The sequence below is a fragment of the Pelophylax lessonae genome, assembly GCF_965119305.1.
Source record: "Pelophylax lessonae genome assembly, chromosome: 11".
Lineage (NCBI taxonomy): Eukaryota > Metazoa > Chordata > Amphibia > Anura > Ranidae > Pelophylax > Pelophylax lessonae.
This window is the reverse complement of record NC_138778.1, coordinates 29,498,157-29,517,905: the sequence shown is the minus strand read 5'-3', so window position 1 is coordinate 29,517,905 and position 19,749 is coordinate 29,498,157. Positions and strand designations below refer to the sequence as shown.

Sequence of the window (19,749 nt, the reverse complement as noted above, 5' to 3'; positions counted from 1 at the left end):
CTGAAGAATGGAAGAAACATGCCTGGTCTGACCACCCAAGAGTTCTTTTTTGACACGCTAGAAATAAAATTAGAAAGTTAGAATCTGGAGTGCCGGCATTGGATCCATCTTGTCAGATGGTGAAGCTGCTGTAATCAAACCTTTCTTTGGGGCACCTATGGCCCCCTTTAATATAAAGTGACATTCCACAGCATATCTAAATAGTGCTGACCTCCTGTATGGATAATATATAGATGGACCTAACAAAGTTACCACTGACTAGGGCTGAACGATAGTCGATATGATATCGACTATCGTTCTGTGGGCGTGGGCGATATTCATATCGCCGAAGACGTGATATTTAGCATAGGCAGGGAGGCAGGGAGAAGTCGGGACTCAGGGGGAGGAGGAGGACTCGCAGTGCTGGCAGCCGACACATTCGTTTTGCTTTCGGCTGTGATCAGAACTCCGCCCCTCCAGCCCGATGCAATCCAGCCCTCCCAGCTCTGCCTCTAGTCTCCAGCCGACCATTACTCTGCCCTGCTCCGCCCATTGTCTCTCCTGGCTGGATCGGGGGCGGGATCAGGCTGTAATGTATTGTAAATAGATTCAATGGAGAGACAATGGGCGGAGCAGGGCGGAGTAATGGTCGGCTGGAGACTAAGAGGCAGAGCTGGGAGGGCTGGATTGCATGGCGGCGGAGAGGCTGCAGAGCGCTACAGTGCAAAGCAGCAGGAGAGGGGGGAGAGACGTCCGGAGCATGGCGGAGGAGCACCGGGGGACAAAGGCTGCTACCGTACTACTGCACCATACTACTGCTGGGGACACTTCACTCGCCCGCTTCCTCTACACTCCGGCTCCGGCGGGAGAAGTTCTACAAGTGTGGTGCATCCCCTGGAGGAGAGCTGAACTCTGCTCACTGATCCCTCCTCCGGAGACTGTCCGGGAGAAATATCGCAATATATATAGTTAAAAACCAAATATCGCAATGTACTTTTTTCCCCAATATCGTGCAGCCCTACCACTGACTGTATCTAATATACAGTATCACACAAAAATAATAGAACACTTACAGGTTGCCAGAATCTCTTTCTCCACTTTTCCTCCGTTCCGCTCATTCTCTACAGACAGCCAGTCATTCACCAGGAAGAAGTAGAGGAAATCCGTCTGCTTGTCCCATACAGCAACATATTGCAGAAACCATGATGGATTCAATCCTAGACACACAACAAGTCACTAAAAATCTGTACGATGTGGTCATTTGTTCTGGTATATGAATGGTTTAAGGCAGTCTTTCTTAACCTTTTTAACATGGAAGAACCCTTTGAATATCTTTATGGCTTTAGGGATCCCCTGCTAATAATAATTATATTTATCAGTGTAAATGATGTGCTGACAGGCTTTCCCGTTAATGGCTCTCCTTTCCTCCCACAGACACATCGGTGTGAGGAAAGGACTGCCAATAACCGGCAAGTCTGTTTATATGTGATCAGCTGTGATTGGACACAGCTGATTGCATGGTAAAGGGCCACTGTGATTGGCCCTTTACCCCGATCTGTGATCAGCTGTGTCCAAAGGACACAGCAGTCCCAGGGCACGCTCCGAGGAATATCTATGGATTCCCTCCCAGAACTATACAACCGCGCTGTAGCCGTCTTTTGGCTATAGCATGGTTGGCAAGTGGTTAAGCTTTGTCAATAGAACCTAGAAATTGAATGTTTACTATGCACAGCTGCACCAGATTCTGCATGCACCAGTTTTAGTAAATCCTCCCCATTGTTTTACCAGTGTTGTCATGCCACACACGAATCTTCCAGATCTCTCCCAAGTTGGTGTCTGTTTCAACCTGGAACATATCGAGACTTCCTGTGGTTAGGCCTCCCCTGCTGCTCAAGTGACGCGCTCCACTTTTGTTCAACCCATACAGGATGATGCCAACATGGGCTGTAGTGCCTGAACGATAACCAAATAAATGAGAAGATGAGCATATCATACTACAGAACATTTTATAAGATGACCTTTAAATAATATTTGGTTAAAGTTGTTTGCCATGCGGTGTATATGCATACACTATACAATCAGTCAGTACACACCTGCCCCCCTCCTCCAGCCTGTCTTCACCAGCACCCAGTATCTGTACTGGCCTTCCAGACCACATAGCGGAATGGTTCCTACCCGCGACAAGTCCAGATGGTCCAACTTGTGGGTTATCAGGACCAGCAGCAGATATAGAGATAGGAGAATCGAGCAGCACAGCAGTGCCAGTGTCCACCTATGGGGAGACTAGACACATAAAACAAGGTAAGGCGAGCAGAAAAGAATGGAAAATACCTTTTATAACAGCATAATTTCACCTGTATCACCTTTACCCTCAGCTTCTTTAGCAAGGCAGTGGTTCTCTTGGAGGTGTGTTTGGGGTCATTATCATGTTGGAATACTGCCCTGCGGCCCAGTCCCTAAAGGGAGGGGATCATGCTCTGCTTCAGTATGTCACAGTACTGGTTTGCATTCATGGTTCCCTCAATGAACTGTAGCTCCCCAGTGCCGGCAGCACTCATGCCTCCCCAGACAATGACACTCCCACCACCATGCTTGACTGTAGGCAGGACACACTTGTCTTTGTACTCCTCATCTGGCTGCAGCCACACACTCTTGACACCATCTGAACCAAATAAGTTTATCTTGGTCTCATCAGATGACAGGACATGGTTCCAGTAATCCATGTCCTTAGTCTGCTTGTCTTCAGTAAACTGTTTGTGGGCTTTCTTGTACATCATCTTTACAAGAGGCTTCCTTCTCTTTATGTAGAGAAACAATTCTTTTTTTCAGATCCTCGGAGAGTTCTTAGCCATGAGGTGCCATGTTGAACTTCCAGTGACCAGTATGAGAGAGTGAGAACGATAACACCAAATTTAACACACCTGTTTCCCATTCACACCTGAGACCTTGTAACACTAACGAGTCACATGACACCGGGGAAGAGAAATAAGCCAATAGGGCCCAATTTGGACATTTTCACTTAGGGGTGTACTCACTTTTGTTGCCAGTGGTTTAGACAATAATGGCTGTGTGATGAGATATTTTGAGGGGACAGCAAATTTACACTGTTATACAAGCTGTACACTCACTACTTTACATTGTAGCAAAGTGTCATTTCTTCAGTGTTGTCACATGAAAAGATATAATAAAATATTTACAAAAATGTGAAGGGTGTACTCACTTTTGTGAGATACTGTATATATCATACCAGGCCGATGCTGAAAATCACTGAAATAGACACTTCACTGATTTCCACCTGCTTCCATGTTCCGTGCTTAGTGGCCAGCCTGATGCATCGTGATTACAGGAAGTTGGCAGCACGGGCACCATTTAGAGAATGCTTTGCATTCTGGAGAGCATGACGCGATGAGAGCACAAGGTGGAGAACGTAATGTCTACAGCCCACCTCTCCACCTCGTCCTATCAGAAATCGCTTTGCATTCTCCCTAATGGTGTCCATGCATCAGGCTAGCTGCTTAGCATGGGATCAAAAAGTAAGTGGAGATTACTGGAGTAGCAGTGTCTACTTTGGTGATTTCCAGCTTTCCAAGGCATTGGCCAGGTATGGTATATACATAGTTACATTGATTCAACGGTATGGTATATACATAGTTACATTGATCCGTTGGTATGGTATATACATAGTTACATTGATTCAATGGTATGGTATATAGGGCTCTTTCACACGGAGCGGACCGTATTGCGATCCGCTCCGGTGCTTTTTTTTTTTTTTCACGGACACGGATGACACTTGTGTCATCCGGTCTGTAGGTCCGCATATCATCCCATCCGTTTGCGGATGATATACGGACATAATGTATGTCTATGGGCATTGCGGATGTCAGCGGATGACACCGCTGACATCCGATTTTGCGTCCTTTCCGTTTTTTGGAACGGAACAAAAATAGGGCTCTGTTCCATTCCAAAAAACGGAACAGAACTGAAAGGACGAAAATCGGATGTCAGTGGATGGAAAAAAAACCACAATGTGTTCTATGTTTATTTGCACTGTGTTAGAGTAAGAACCAGGGTTTGAATTTATGAGATCGATATATGATCCACTTATATTTGTGTATTCACCAATATTATTTATGAAGGACATTAACCACTTCAGCCCCAGAAGGTTTTACCCCCTTAATGACCAGGCCATTTTTTACGATTCGGCACTGTGTTACTTTAACGGAAAATTGCGCGGTCGTGCAACACTGTACCCAAATTCAATCAATGTCCTTTTTATTCCCCACAAATAGAACTTTCTTTTGGTGGTATTTGATCACCTCTGCTGTTTTTAGATTGTGCGCTATAAACAAAAAAAAGCGACAGTTTTTTAAAAAAACGCCATATTTTTTACTTTCTGCTATAAAACATTCCCAATAAAAAAAAAATTTAAAAATTACATTTTTTTATCAGTCTAGGCCAATTTGTATTCTGCTACATATTTTTGGTAAAATAAAAAAAAAATCCCAAAAAGCGTATTTTAATTAGTTTGCGCAAAAGTTATAGCGTTTACAAACTACGAGATAGATTTTTGGACTTTCTATTTATTAATATTTTTTATTAGTAGTGGCGGCAATCAGCGATTTTTAGCAGGACTGCGACATTGCGGTGGACAGATCGGACCCCTAACTGACATTTTTGACACTTTTTGGGGACCAGTGACAATAATACAGTAATCAGTGCTAAATAATATGCACTGTTACTGTATAAATGACACAGGCAGGGAATGGGGTTAATACGGGGGGTGACCAAAAGGGGTTAATGTATGCCTAATATGCTTACTGACTGTGTGTGGGGGGGGATTCTGTGACAGGCACAGAGAGATCACAACTGCTGATCTGTCCCTGCCTGTCTGTGAGAAGATCCGCCTGCTTTGTTTACGAAAAAAGCAGGCGGGTCTTCTCTCGGTTTTTCCGACGACCGCGGGAGAGCAGCGGCAATCACCGCCACTCCTCCTGCGGCCCGCCTCCCGCCGAAACCACATGCACTCCAGTCACGCAGTACTATGTGACTGGATGCAGCCGAGCCGCCCTGCCGCAGTAAAGAGCCGGCGGGGCGGTCAACAAGTGGTTAAAGGAGGAAGGTTTCAGAGTTTGTTTGCACTTGTGCTTGGTAATATCATGGATTCACTTATGAATTGCATATACATGTTGCATTTTTAAGGATTTTTTTTGTTTTGTATATGCAATTATATTGCGATATTGTGATTTTGCGACTACGCCATTCAGTTGCGACTTTTTTTCACAGTACATATTTATGTTACACATTTATAATTACTATATTACAGTTTACCTAGGAACCAGTGTTTGATTTTATGACATCAATATTTTTATAAGACCCACTTATATTTGTGTATTACTATTTACCAAGGAGACTAAGGAGGAAGATTTTAGACTTTGCACTTTACAACACAATTCTTGACACTACTAAGGGCATTAGGCACAACAACATACACTCTCATTATTTGATTCACATTGTGGGAACACAATTATTCTCTGCCACTCCTTATATTGTGTGGTTGATCCAAGCTAAATTGTTCAGTAGTTTAGTCAAGCCATATATTATTACCTATAAGGTAGCGCGGGATATCCCACACTTTTAGGCTCCGTTCACATATAGGCGTTTCGGATCACGGGCAGAATTGCCACGATTCTGCCCGCGATCCCGAACCATTGCAAGTCGCGGGAAGCCCGTGCGATTCCCGTGACTCGCAATGGCACCCCAAACGCAGCACGATTTTGCCGCAGTTGTTGTTCGACGAATCGCGGTAAACTTGCACAAACAGAATCACGGGACGCCTGTCGCCCAAAACAAGTTCTTGTACTTGTACTTTTGGGCGACAGGCGTCCCGCAATTCTGTTTGCGTGATTTTACCGCGATTCGTCGGGCGACAATTGTGGCAAAATCGTGCCGCGTTTGGGGTGCCATTGCATGTCACGGGAATTGAACGGGCGTCCCGCGACTTGCAGTGGTTCGGGATTCTGTTTGCGTGATTTTACCGCGATTCGTCGGGCGACAATCGCGGCAAAATCGTGCCGCATTTGGGTTGCCATTGCAAGTCACAGGAATTGAACGGGCGTCCCGCGACTTGCAGTGGTTCGAGATCGCGGGGGGAGATCGCGGCAGTTCTGCCCGCGATCCAAAACGCCTATATGTGAATGGAGCCTTAGGTCAGAAAATGTTTCCAGCATAACATTGAGAGAATCATTATCCTCAAAGGTCAGCAATGGCAACCTTCGCACTTTTCTTATGACACAATCACTGCAATAAAAGGTAATTCTACTCACAGGGGTCAACCATACGAGTTGGTGAGGAGGTACAAACAGACTGGCTCCGAACAGAGTTAGATGCTGGGCCCGGCACACCGCTTGATGTGGAAGACTGGCATTGCTTGGGCTCATGCCGTCTGTTCTCCATGTCAGGCTAGGCACATGGAAGTATTGGCAGAGGCTGGAGAAGAGGCTGACAGAGACAGCAACCGAGCTGACGGAGAGAAGACTTGTGATATTGATCTGATACTCCAGCAAGGACCCACTGAGACACCAGAAAAAAAAGGAAAGAGAGAACAGTGTCAACACTATAGGCTATAGTCAAGTCTTTCTACTGTTAAATGTTCATCACACAAAAACTGCATTATTTAATATAGTAGAGTCTTTATTATAATAGAGTTTTGCTTGGAAATGCTTTTATATACTTTTTCCTCTCAGTGATATTGCTGCTACCAGCATTCCCACTTTAGCGCTCTGTGCTGGCAGAGCAGAGTAACAGCCACACCCACAAGTGCCCTCACACAGACTTGAATTGCAGAGGAAGGCAGGAGGCGTGTCCAACCAGCTAATTTTTGAGTGCAGTGGTTCTAGCTCTTGTGCCTAGTAGATTACACAGTCATATTCAGACACTCAGCATAACTGTTTTAGCAGGAAAGTGGCAGTAATCCTATGAAAATGGAGGTTGTCAGTATAATGTCTTTCTGGCTGCATATCTATATCCATGACTTCAAATGCACTTTAAAGACCAATGCTGTTTAAAACTGCAATTTCATTCAAGCATGGTGGCTTTTCAGATCTCCCATATGCTTTTTAGGTGATTTCAACTGCTGACAACTGACTCTTAATTGCAGAAACAACCAATCAGATGAAGGCAGCCCCCCACCAACATTTTAGATAAATGTACTGGCAACAGATTGGCCTAACATTCGATGGGCAATCTTTTTACCAGTTTTAGCATTCATTTGAAATACAAATCAAACAGATGTAGCACCCTACAAGGTAGGTGCTAGGTGAAGTATAGTGGGCCTTGGCTGCCTAACAGCAGGGCCGTGATTTCAGCTAGCAGTCATGTCTCCCAGGGGTGGCTATTGAGACTGGGGAGTCTCCCCACTGTGCTCCATGAGAAGGCTCTCATTGAGCAGTGGAGGAAACCCAATCAATGGCACGTTCAGGCTTGTATCTACCCCAGAAAGGCAGATTCTGCCACACAGCATTCTGGGAGTGGGTATAAGTTTGAGGGGAGTGCATGACGCAGCGTCTTTGGTGGGAAGCAGAGTCCCAGGAGGGAGAGTACAGCTGTCTCTCCTCCTGTCAGAAGGATCGGGTGTCCCAGGCAGCTTGCCTGAGGGGACAGAGAGAGAGCTGAGCTGAGCTGCAGAGAGAATCCGATGTGCTGAGGACCAGCGGAGCTAAGGAGTCCAGTTTCAGGAAAGCATTCCAAGTTTGTGAGTACTGCAAACTGCCCCTGGGGGTCTGCCTAGCTGAGACGGGACCACTCCGGTGAAGGTTCAAAGGGAACCTCCTCCAGCCCAACTCCCGCTGTGTTTAAACGCGTGCCGCCGAGACCACTCTGGCTCTGAGGAAGAGGCTGAGCCTCGAAACGTGTCAGCCGTCATCTTAACAGGAATATGGGCTAACACATGAACTACTCCTGACACTGGAGCGACTGAGCTTGATATGACTATTTTCTACCTTTGTTTGTGAGTAGCCATTTTTTATATGTTATACAACTAAAGCCTTATTGAGGATAATGCGCTAGGTCGGTGCGCCCTTTTTTTGTTTCTTTTTGCCAAGATAATGTAACCACCTTCCCGTCGTCATTTGCCTATAGGGCGGGCGGGAAGTGGTTAAAGCATGACATGTTAGGTATCTCTTTACTCAGTGTAACATCATCTTTCACATTATAAAAATAAATTTGGCAAACTGTTTTTTTTTTTTTTTTAATTCATAAATGTGTATTTGGGCAAACTGTTTTTTTGTTTTTTTTTTTTTAATTCATGAATGTGTATTTCTTTCAAAAAAATTGCATTTGAAAGACCTCTGCGCAAATACAGTGTGACATAAAATATTGCAAAGATCTGCATTTTATTCTCTAGGGTCTCTGCTAAAAATATATATATATAATGTTTGGGGGTTCCAAGAAATTTTCTAGCAAAAAATACTGATTTTAACTTATAAGCAACAAACGTCAGAAAAAGGCTTAGGCATGGAGGGGTTAACATTTGGGTTACTAGTTAAAGCGGAACTCAACCCAAAAGGGGAAGTTCCGTTTTAATGACTCGTCTCCAAGTCCTCTTGCACAATTGGCACTTTTGAGGAGTGGGGGGGAGCAGGTACCCAATTTAGAAAGGTACTTGTTCCCACTTCCGTTCCGAACGCTACAGCGCTCAGCAACTGAAGTTCTCCTCCCTCCCCCCTGCAGTCTTCTGGGACACTGACAGGTCCCAGTAGACTGCATTCACCAATCCAGGATGCACCACACGACTCGCGCATGCCCAGTGGGCACCCGACTGTGAAACCGGAAGCTGCCACAGGCCTGTGGCAGCTTCCGGGTTCACAGCCGGGTGCCCAAAGTGAAGATGCCGGCGCCGCCGAGGGAGGACAGGGGATGAAGACGGCTTGGGTGAGCTCACCGCTGGACCATGGGACAGGTGAGTGGCTGTTTTTATAAAAGTCAGCAGCAACACTTTTTTTTATAGATGCCTGGAGCTTCTCTTTAATACATAGGAAGAATATAATAATAACAACAGTTGTAGATAAAACAGATATAACAGGTAAGGATATGTTTATACCTCCAGGTACGAGGGAGAAGCAGAGTGAGGTTCCGTGTATTCTCTTCACCCAATGAGAACTTTAACGTATGAATCGTTTGCATGTCAGAAGTATTGAAGAACTGAAGGGGTCCATAAGAAATTACCAATTCTGGGGACTCTTCAAGTGACCAGTCTGAGTCTAAACATGTAACATAAATTATTTTATGGCCTTTCGAATTTCTTCACAAAGTAAGATTTATTAAAAAAACAAAAGCCTTATGATATTGTCTACAGCAGAGACATTAAAGTAATAATAAACCCTAAAAGCAAAACTGCCCTTTACAAATAGTGTAAACAATTTTTTGTGCCCGCAGTCCCTGCCGTTTTGATGCTTTTTTCTCCATGGGAGTACACCCTATACCAGTGATGGGGAACCTTGGCACCCCAGATGTTTTGGAACTACATTTCCCATCATGCACTCTGCAGTATAGTTGAGCATCATGGCAAAACGCAATGTGTGCTAGAAAACTAACACTATAGCTGGTCAGAGGTGATGGGAAGATGGATGGAGCCAAATACAGGGCAATCTTAGAAGAAGACCTGTTAGAGTCTGCAAAAGACTTGAGACTGGGGCGGAGGTTCACCTTCCAGCAGGACAATGACCCTAAACATACAGCCAGAGCTACAATGGAATAGTTTTGATCAGGGGTCTCCAAACTACGGCCCTCCAGCTGTTGCGGAACTACACATCCCATGAGGCATTTTAAAACTCTAACATTCGCAGACATGACTAGGCACGATGGGAATTGTAGTTCCTGAACAACTGGAGGGCCATAGTTTGGAGACCCTTGGTTTAGATCAAAGCATATTCATGTGTTAGAATGGCCCAGTCAAAGTCCAGACCCAAATCCAATAGAGAATCTGTGGCAAGACATGGAAATTGCTGTTCACAGACGCTCTCCATCCAATCTGACAGAGCTTGAGCTATTTTGCAAAGAAGAATTGGCAAAAATGTCACTAGATGTGCAAAGCTGGTAGGGACATCCCCAAAAAGACTTGCAGCTGTAATTGCAGCGAAAGGTGGTTCTACAAAGTATTGACTTGGGGGGGCTGAATACAAATGCATGCTACACTTTTCAAATACAAAACTGATTTGTAAAACATTTTGAAAACTATTTATCATTTTCCTTCCATATCACAATTATGTGCCACTTTGTGTTGGTCTATCACGTATAATACAACCAAAAACGCAAATGTAACTTATTTAAGGCACTGTATCAGGAATATGAAGTGTTGGGGTAACAAATTCTTTAAATCTATAAACTATAACATAACGTTAAGTGACCAGTCGTGGATAAAGGAAAATAGAAGGGCTGAGAGCAAACGCTAGGGTCCTTCAAGTGTGAAAGGTCAAGGCATTTGGTCATAGAAAGGTTAAGGCATTTGGTCATACTTAAAAGGGGAGCAGCTAACTTTCTAGATTTTTGGTCATGTGACCAGCACTAGATGGACTCTGGAACACCATTTTCTACAGGAAAGGCAGGTACTGCAGCCCTTTGTTTGGTCTATATCCAAAAAGGTGGAGGAGCTTATCTCCCATGAAGCAATGGGTGCTTTTCCTGCTCTTTTCCTACATGAGTTCTACTGTAAATCAGTAGATAAGTATTATGTAGAAGAGACCTAAGCATGATTGTAGTTAATGATTGGATTGGGTATATGTTATTTTACAATCTCTGGTCTGCCATTGCCAAAAGTGTTACATACAGTATGTACTTGGCAAGTCCTATTTTAAAAAAAAAAAAAACACATTTTATTAGATCATAGTTCAGTGATTTCAGCTGGAACCTAATGTACATCAGCTTTATACATGCATTAATCCTCCCAGAGCCCTGCTTACCATTCAGCTGTGTAAAACGAAAGTGCAGATGCACGCCTGCCGATCTGTGTGCCATGCTGGTAGTCACCGTGACACTGGCACTACCACCTGGTGGTATGAAGGCCGATATTGGAGTTAAAGCAATCTCCTCCTTGATGGGCAATGCCAGCTGGATTGCCAAATCTTCAGGCAAGTCTTTTACAGGTACAGGCTCACCATCAATGAATGTGAACTCCAAGGCAACCAACTGAGAGGACATGGTAAGGTTTGGAGGAAGTCCAGCAGGAAATGGGTTATCTTCTAGTTCCATGGTCACTTGAAGAAGTTTGTGGTGACTTGACAAAGTATGTAACAGATTTTGAGATTTAGAGGTTTGGCACAATGACAAAGAAGCGGCGCACAAGGGACTTTTGGTTGGAACTTGTGTCACTTGTGCCCGAATACCAGGAACAGCAAGAAGTAGAGGATCTTCATCTGTGACAAGTGGCCTTCCAAGAGAAACTGTCAGAGCCTTTGTCAGACCAATGGTAGTAAGAGACAGGTCATCCGAATTTGAGGAGGCCAAAACACCACCTGAAAAACCATGTAACATCGAAAACTATGAAATAAATATACATACCGCAGTGCACATTGAGTGTAAGGGATTTGGAGTCAAAAAGTGGTAATAGAAAAGTAAAAAAAATCAAAAAGTATCAAATTTTTCATTGTTACTTAGGACTGCCAACACCAAATAATTTTATCTGTGAGAATTTACTGTACATACATGTGAGCGACCAGGATCAAAGAAACAGAAAAATGTCAGCAGAAAAAACACCCAAGTTTTGTTTTTTTTATACCCATTTGTTTTTTTTTTTATACATGTTTTTTATAGTCTTTTTTTCGTTAACTTTTCTGATTGAGTATAGATCTATGTTTGTCCTAAGCATCTTTGAAACGACTTACTGTTGACTGAATCTCTACCTCTGTTGGACGTCTATTTCAAGCATCAACTACCCTTTCAGTTAAGTAATACTTTCTTAGATTAGTTTTGAACTTTCCTTCTGTTAGTTTGAGGTCATCTCCCCGTGTTCCTCATCTTGGTATCATGTTGAAGATCCTGCCCTCTTGAACCTTATTCACCCCCCTTGACATATTTAAAGGATGCAATCATATCTCCCCTTTTCCTTCTTTTCTCTAGATTGTATATATTAAGTTCCTGAAAGTCGCTCTCAATATATTTTATCCCCCAGACCTTTCACCATTTTTGTTACCTGTCTCTGGACTCCTTCTATCTTACAATATCTTTCTGTAAGTGAGGTCTCCAGAGCTGGACACAGTATTCTTAAATGAGGTCTCACTAAAGATCTATATAGAGGACTCAGAACCTCCTTCCTGCTGCTGGTGATCCCTCTAGTCAGAGGCGTAACTAGAACCTCCAGGGCCCTGGTGTAAGAAACCATAAAGGGCCCCCCTGACCCCATCCTGGGGCCCTTTCTCATATTCTACAGCGGACAACCTTCCAGCCATCTTGGGACAGCCCCATGGTGGCAAAACACCAGGGCCTGGTTGCAAGTGCACTCTGGAGGATGTAAGGGGGCGCTCTGGAGGATGTAAGGGGGCGCTCTGGAGGATGTAAGGGGGCACACTGGTACTAGGTACTCCAGAGTGCCCCCTTAATGCCTCCAGAGTGCCCTCTTGGTGCCTCCAGAGTGCCAGCTGACATCATCCAAACTGTGCCTTTAAAAACACCCCCTTAGTGCCGCCTTACATCCTCCAGAGTGCCCCCTTAGTACTTCCTGAGTGCCTACTGTACTAAGAGGATGCACCGGAGGAGGATTTAAGGGGGCACTCTGGTGGTACTAAGATAGTACCTCCAGGTTAGGATCACGATCCCTTTTATTACCTTCTGTGATTTTAAATGATTTATTTTTGTTTATTTTTATTTTCTTTTGTATATTTAATGTCTACAGGTATATTGGTTTGATACATCTTACCAAAGGTATTTGTCAAGCAGGGGTTAAAATCTTTTTAGATTGCATCTCACTGTGGTTTGCATGCATCCTTGCTGTGGAGGGGATACCTGTCTCTTGCCTGGAGCAGGCTCTCTTTCTGTTTAGTCACAGCGGGCCACCTGCAACTCGCAAACGGCCGGGCTGGCAGTATAAAAATTACATTTTCGACATTTCGGAAATGTGCAATTCTAAATTCAGCCGATTAGTGTGCTGTTGCTCTCGGTCCCTTCACATGCAGTGGGGCCTGTGAATATAAGCCACACCCCACTGCGGAGCCCAGCAGCTATCCAGTTGGCTGCTTCCGGAACTGCATATTAGCAGTTAAAGCGGAGTTCCAGTCTGAAAATAAAAATTTAGATAAAAATACCCCCTGTCAAATCAAAAAATACCCCCTGGACAGGCAGGGCTAGTGCATTTCAGAGTGGATAGCCTCTGAACTTTCCCAGGTTGCACTTAACTTTTAGAAGAAATACTTACCTTGAAAATTTCTTGTCCAGTGCTGCCATCTCAGGTGTGGGCAGCTGAAGCCAGGGCGTCCTCTTCGGAGTCCTTTTCGGTCCCAGAATGCCCTACACTGGCCCCGCTCGTCAGTTCCGGCGCGTCATCCCTGCACAGCTTCTGGGCATGCCCAGAAGCTGTTTAGCAGGGAGTGACGCGCCTGCACCGGAACTGACGAGCGGGGCCGGTGCAGGCGCATTGACTCCTGGGGCGCTCAGCTCCCAGGAGTCAACACAAGCAGGAAGTGACGGCGTGGGCCGTGGCCGCAGAGGGAGGAAGAGGAAGTAAGATAAGTATATTTTCTTTAAAAACAAGGCAAGTGAATAAAAAAAAAAAATGTTAATTATCTAATTGTTTTACAGGTAATTTAGAGCAAGCGGACGGTGAAAAAAAAAATTTTCATGGTGGAACTCCGCTTTAAAAGGCGCTGACAATAATTTTTTATTACTAGAGAAAAGTGCCTGTTAACACTGCCCCAGATATGCGGCCGTCCTGGGGCCCCTCCACAGTGTTGGAATGCCAGGGCCTGGTCGCAAGTGCGACTTGTGCAACCCTGGTAGTTCTGCCACTGCTTCTAGTGATGCATCCTAGAATTCTATTCACTCTTTTCACTGTCGGGTCACACTGTTTGCTCATTTTGCAATCATCTGAAATAAGTACCCCCAAATCTTTTTACTCTGTAATGCTGGCCAACAATGTGCCCCCAATGTTGTACTCTCTCAGGGGATTCTTTTTCCCTTGGTGCATTACATTCAGAAACATTAAACTGCCGTTTCCACTGCTTTGACCAATCTTCCAGCAAAGTCAAATCACGTTACAGGTCATCCAAAGCTGCATTTGTGTAACTCATCTTCTGTTTAGTGCATCTGTAGCAAAAACTTTTCTTTAGTTTTTTTAGATAGAGAAGTAACTGGTTGGAACCCATATCAGAGTTTTTATTCCTGTCCTAGAGAAATGTCAGTAAGACCCCTTTCACACGGGTGGACTGCCCGACGGAGTCCATTCTGCTCAGCGAGGGATCGATCCGCTGATGCCCGCTGAGCAGGCGGATGACAACTCAGTCTCCACTCTGTGTGCAGAGAGGGAGATGTCAGATCCCCGCTGTCCTCTATGGGGGAATCTGATGAGAATGGACCGCCTGTCCGTTCTCATCCGATCCCATCTGATCCAATCCTCCAGACGGATGGAAAATAGGGTTTCCATCCGTCCGGATTTCAGGGACAGGATCGGATCGGATAGCAGGGTGTCAGCATAGATGTCTCCGCTGACATCCGCTGCCCCATTGGGATGCATGGAGCATCCGATCAGGTCCACCTGAAAAAACTGATCGGATTGGATCGGCGTGTGAAAGGGGCCAAAGTGAGTGAAAAATCTCTTCAAAGTGAGGAGACGGTTATAGGTGTCTACACTAGAACACCATCATCCCATTTATGGAGGAAATTTTCGATTTTCCATCTTTCTGTTCAGGTTACAATTCTCATCAGGACAAATGGAAAGTCTGATAAAGGTTCTTCTAACCCTTTCACACTCTATTCAAAACAAGAAAAAAATTGGTTAGACATATACTTTAATCACTGGCATTGCACAGTACTATTCCTGGGTTTAGTAAGAAGTGAACGCATTTACCTAATAAAGTGAGAATGTTCTGCGGCACATCAGCACCAAGTCCGTGTCCCTGGTCACCCCTCTCATTCAGCACATGGATCATCCTCTCTGTGGCATTCAGGACATTTAGCCATACTGGCATACCCACATCATGACGGAAACCCTTTAATATGAGACAAAGAGCATTACAAAGCACAGACACAAGGAAACTTGGGCATAGGGGCATGGTAACAGGAAAATCGAAAAAAAAATTTTCCTCAGCACACCAGACCTTCTGTGGAGCCTAAATAGCCTAAGGCCTCTTTCACACGGTCTGCCTCCGTAGGCGGATCCGTGCTGCTCAGCGGGGATCAATCCGCCGATCCCCGTTGAGCCGGCGGATGACAGCTCCGTCTCCGCTTGCAGTGCGGAGAGGGAGGTGTCACAGCCCCCGCTGCTCTCTATGGGGGATCAGATGAGAGCGGACCGCCTGTCCGCTCTCATCCGATCCGATCCGATACCTGAACGGATGGAAAAATAGGGTTTCCATCTGTCCAGATTTCACGGACAGGATCGGATGCGGATGGCAGCGGGTGTCAGGCGGATCTGATCAGACCGCCCGTGTGAAAGAGCCCTAACATTTTGTGAAAGCACTCCTTTCAGATAATTGGATACACAGCTGTCCCTCATATTGGATAGATTTTCTCCCATTTCCTGCTGTGTCTACAGAACAAGAAGTGAAATCTCCCTAATGGGATACAGATGGCAAAAAACATACATACATACACATATATATATATATATTATATATATACACATATATACTCCCCGGCTACTTCATGAGGTACACCTTGCTAGTACTGGGTTGGACCCCCTTTTGTCTTCACAACTGCCCTAATTCTTCCTGGCATAAATTCAACAAGGTTTTGGTCCATATTGACATAATAGCATCATGCAGTTGCTGAAGATTTGCCGGGTACATATCCATGATGCAAATCTCCTGTTCCACCACATCTCAATGGTGCTCTATTGGATTGAGATCTGGTGACTGTGGAGGCCATTGGTGAACAATGACTTCATTGTCATGTTCAAGAAACAAGTGGTGAGATGATTTAGGCTTTGTGACATGGTGCATTATCCTGCTGGATGTAGCTATCAGAAGATGTGAACACTGTAATCAATAAGGGATGGACATGGTCAGCAACAATACTCAGGTAGGCCGTGGCATTTAAACAATGCTCAGTTGGTACTAAGGGGCCCAAAGTTTGCCAAAAAAATATCCCCCACACCATTACACCACCACCACCAGCCTGAACCGTTGATACAAGGCAGGATGGATCCAGGCTTTCATGTTGTTTACGCCAAATTCTGACCCTACCATCTGAAAGTCGCAGCTGAAAGCGAAGCTAATCACAGCAGGCAACGTTTTTCCAATCTTCTGTTGTCCAATTTTGGTGTGCAAATTTTAGCCTCAGTTTCCTGTTCTTTGCTGACAGGAGTGGCACCCTGGGCTGACAGGAGTGGCACCCTGGTGTGGTCTTCTACTACTGTAGCGTTCAAGCTTCGGTGTGCTGTGCATTCAGAGATGGTATTCTCCATACCTTGGTTGTAAGGAGTGGTTATTTGAGTTACTGTTGCCTTTCTATCATCTTGAGCCAGTCTGCCCATTCTCCTCTGATCTCTGACATCAACAAGACATTTTTGTCCACACAACTGCCGCTCACTGGATATTTTCTCTTTTTTGGATCCATTCTCTGTAAACCCTAGAGATGGTTGTGCCTAAAAATCCCAGTAGATCAACAGTTTTTGAAATACTCAGACCAGTGGCCCGTCTGGCACCAACAACCATGCCACGTTCAATGTAACTTAAATCCCCTTTCTTCCCCATTCCGATGCTCGCTTTGAATATCTGCAAGTACTCTTCACCACGTCTATATGCCTAAATACATTGAGTTGCTGCCATGTGATTGGCTGATTAGCAGTTTGTTTTACCAAGCAATTGAACAGGTGTGCCTAATAAAGTGGTCGTGAGTGTATTTAAAAAAGGGGTAATTTGAATACTTTGAATGACTAATACCAAGGCACTGGTCACTTTTTCTTTGCCAGAGGATCTTAGAGGACTGGTGACCAGACCCAGTTGGCCAGTGGACATCTCAGTCATGACCAGTCTCTTGGAAGTAGAAGTAGTGGAAATGTATGGGTTGCTGAATTGAATATAGGCTTTTTTCTGGAGTCGAAACTGGGTGCGCAAGGAGCTAAGCACCAGAAGCAGAACATATAAATTCTGGATTAATTTAATTTTGACTCTTGTATTATAAAAAGGTAATGTGTTTTGGAGTTTCACTCTCTTTATCTGGGCTTGGTACTGTTGATCGAAACACGTACTGGACAGATAAAATTGGAGGGATCCTGAGGGATAGTTAGTAAATTTGCTCCAGATGGCGGGTAAGCTTGGCTATAAACAAAAGTCGAAATAAAATAATCTACTTGTTATATGTTCAGCAACAACTTATGCTTTGATTGCTATTGAACATTTTCAATCGAATATTTGCCGTCTGTGATATCTCCCTTGTGCAAGCCCACCAAGGTACTGCCAATGGGCTTATAAGGAGAGAACTGAGGGCTGAGTCCAACTGTCAGCTAACACATGGTAACTCACTATACAAATTACTTTTGCAAACTGAAATAAACAATGAAGCCATGACTTCTGGGGTAGAATATACAAGAGCTTTTCCATATATCTGTCTGGGTGTTATGATGTTCCACTTGTAAGAACTTACCACACATTGCGTCAAGGCTGCACTAACTGCAGCTACTTCCCACATACTGGAGACTGGTAAGGAGTACACAGCATGGGTCACATTGTTTCGAAGAAGCCTAAGATAATCGTGCTCTTCTTCAGTTATATTATCACCCTGTGGATGGAAAACATAGCTTACCATCATGTAAAATGCATGACATTATCTGATCACAGACATGTGAAGGAGGTCAGAAGATCCAAGATTGAACAGACATTCCCTGGATTTGGATTAATCCCAGAAAAACATAAGCAAAAGATCTGATAAAATCTAGGGATGAGCATAATGAGTTGTGCAAGTTGGATCTGGCTAGTTTGCTTCCAGCCAAGGGTTGCTAGGGAGTGGTGATTCCCTTTAAATTCTGTTTGCTCAGTGGCTACAATGCACAGTGGCATTCTAAACAGGAATCCTGTATTTTAACGCCAAAAGGTTTTATGATGTGATGTCACACAGGTGGCACCGGGATTTCACCCAGAGAACATGGAGCAGCACATACTTGGGGGGCCACTATGCACTTTTCTAAATTGAGCAGTTAACTAGTAATGTGGCCTTGGGATCACTTTTTACGAAAATGACATGGGATTGATCAAATATTTACCTGGAGGAACGAAAATGAAAACTTTTCATTACTTGATCAGCTCTAGTAAAAACATCCTTGATGATCAATTGTTCCTTGCGATCAGTCAGCCACACATGCTCAAATGTTTGATGTGTGTGTGATAACACAGGAAATATAGAAGTGAGAGTCTGAAGTATATACAGTGAAGTGTGTTTTCTTTCAAAGAAACAGATCTTTGATAAAAGTATAGTGTATATGGACCTTGTTCTGGTCATCCCATACCTGATGAAGGGCTCCTCCGAAATTTCACAATTTGTGAAAACTTTAATAAACTTTTGGATGTTATTTTTGAGAACCAAGGTGTACAAGTGATATATGCTTTGGCTTATTCTTGTCCTAGGTTGCTACTTCTCTGATTACAAAGTAATCGCTCAGCAGATGATAAACACTTAGATATGTACTGAGGAACCCCTTTTATTATTAAAAGGGCTTTCTGAAACATTTATTGGTTAAGAGCATCAAATACAACCAACATGTTTCTGGGGGAAAAGCCTCCCCCTTCTTCAGGACTTGAGCAGTTGATGTTATTATGATGGAATGCTTTAGAGGCTTGATAAAGAATAGCACCTCCTAACTGCAGTAAGGCAGCCCATACATTGACCATGTTTTTTGTTCTTCCAGTGGGTTGAATGACAAAAAAAGATCCAATTCCCCTATTCACACATTCAAGGTGGATGGGGGAACCCTTTCCGCTGAACTATTGTACTCCGACAGCAAGGATCCTTCCATGCTGTCAGAATACAATGATGATTGTTGCCAGCTACAGAAGGTGACACTGATTGTTTGGGAAAAACCCAACAGGTTTGTTGTGCACTAGTCGATCAACTAGTGTACAACTATCCTGCCCATACATGGATCAAAATTTGACTGGTCCCTGATAAACCAGCCAACTTCAATCCATGTATGGCCGGCTAAAGAATGGCCCGCCGAGTTTGAGTGTTTAGAGGCTGTAGACTGCCCTATATCAAATGTATTTAACTAGACCAAAGACCTTGCTCATCTCATGTCTATAAGTACCCTAACACTTTAGCATCAGAATTTAAAATTAAAATTTAAAACAGCGCTAGCATCTTATAAAAACAGGTATGGTAAGTAAATATATTATAAAGTGCAGAGTGATCAGTGAAAATATGACTATAGAAAACAGTGAATCAATATAGTCAAACAATATATCGACATGAATAATAAATAAATAATTCTTGTATAAAAGTCCTTATTTCTTAATGTAATAAATATAAAGTGCTCAGGTGCAAAAAAACGATCCGATCGAATGGTGCTCCAGTGAGTGACCCGACCCTCCAGGTCCCCTACTCACCACAAATATGTACAAACAGCGCTTGAAAGGA

The 19,749-nt window shown here is 44.0% G+C and overlaps 1 protein-coding gene across 1 annotated transcript in view; it reads right to left on the bottom strand.

The window, feature by feature from the left end:
- Nucleotides 1-19,749, bottom strand: part of LOC309567341 (polycystin-1-like) — a gene marked incomplete at its 5' end in the record, with an annotated part of 90,946 nt that overhangs the window by 35,721 nt on the left and 35,476 nt on the right. Inside the window, 8 exons of the mRNA XM_082272757.1 lie at nucleotides 1,053-1,196; nucleotides 1,765-1,932; nucleotides 2,073-2,262; nucleotides 6,303-6,549; nucleotides 9,077-9,236; nucleotides 10,935-11,486; nucleotides 15,029-15,170; nucleotides 17,767-17,901. Of these exons, the coding sequence (XP_082128883.1) occupies nucleotides 1,053-1,196; nucleotides 1,765-1,932; nucleotides 2,073-2,262; nucleotides 6,303-6,549; nucleotides 9,077-9,236; nucleotides 10,935-11,486; nucleotides 15,029-15,170; nucleotides 17,767-17,901 (1,738 nt within the window). The remainder of the gene's footprint in view (nucleotides 1-1,052; nucleotides 1,197-1,764; nucleotides 1,933-2,072; nucleotides 2,263-6,302; nucleotides 6,550-9,076; nucleotides 9,237-10,934; nucleotides 11,487-15,028; nucleotides 15,171-17,766; nucleotides 17,902-19,749) is intronic.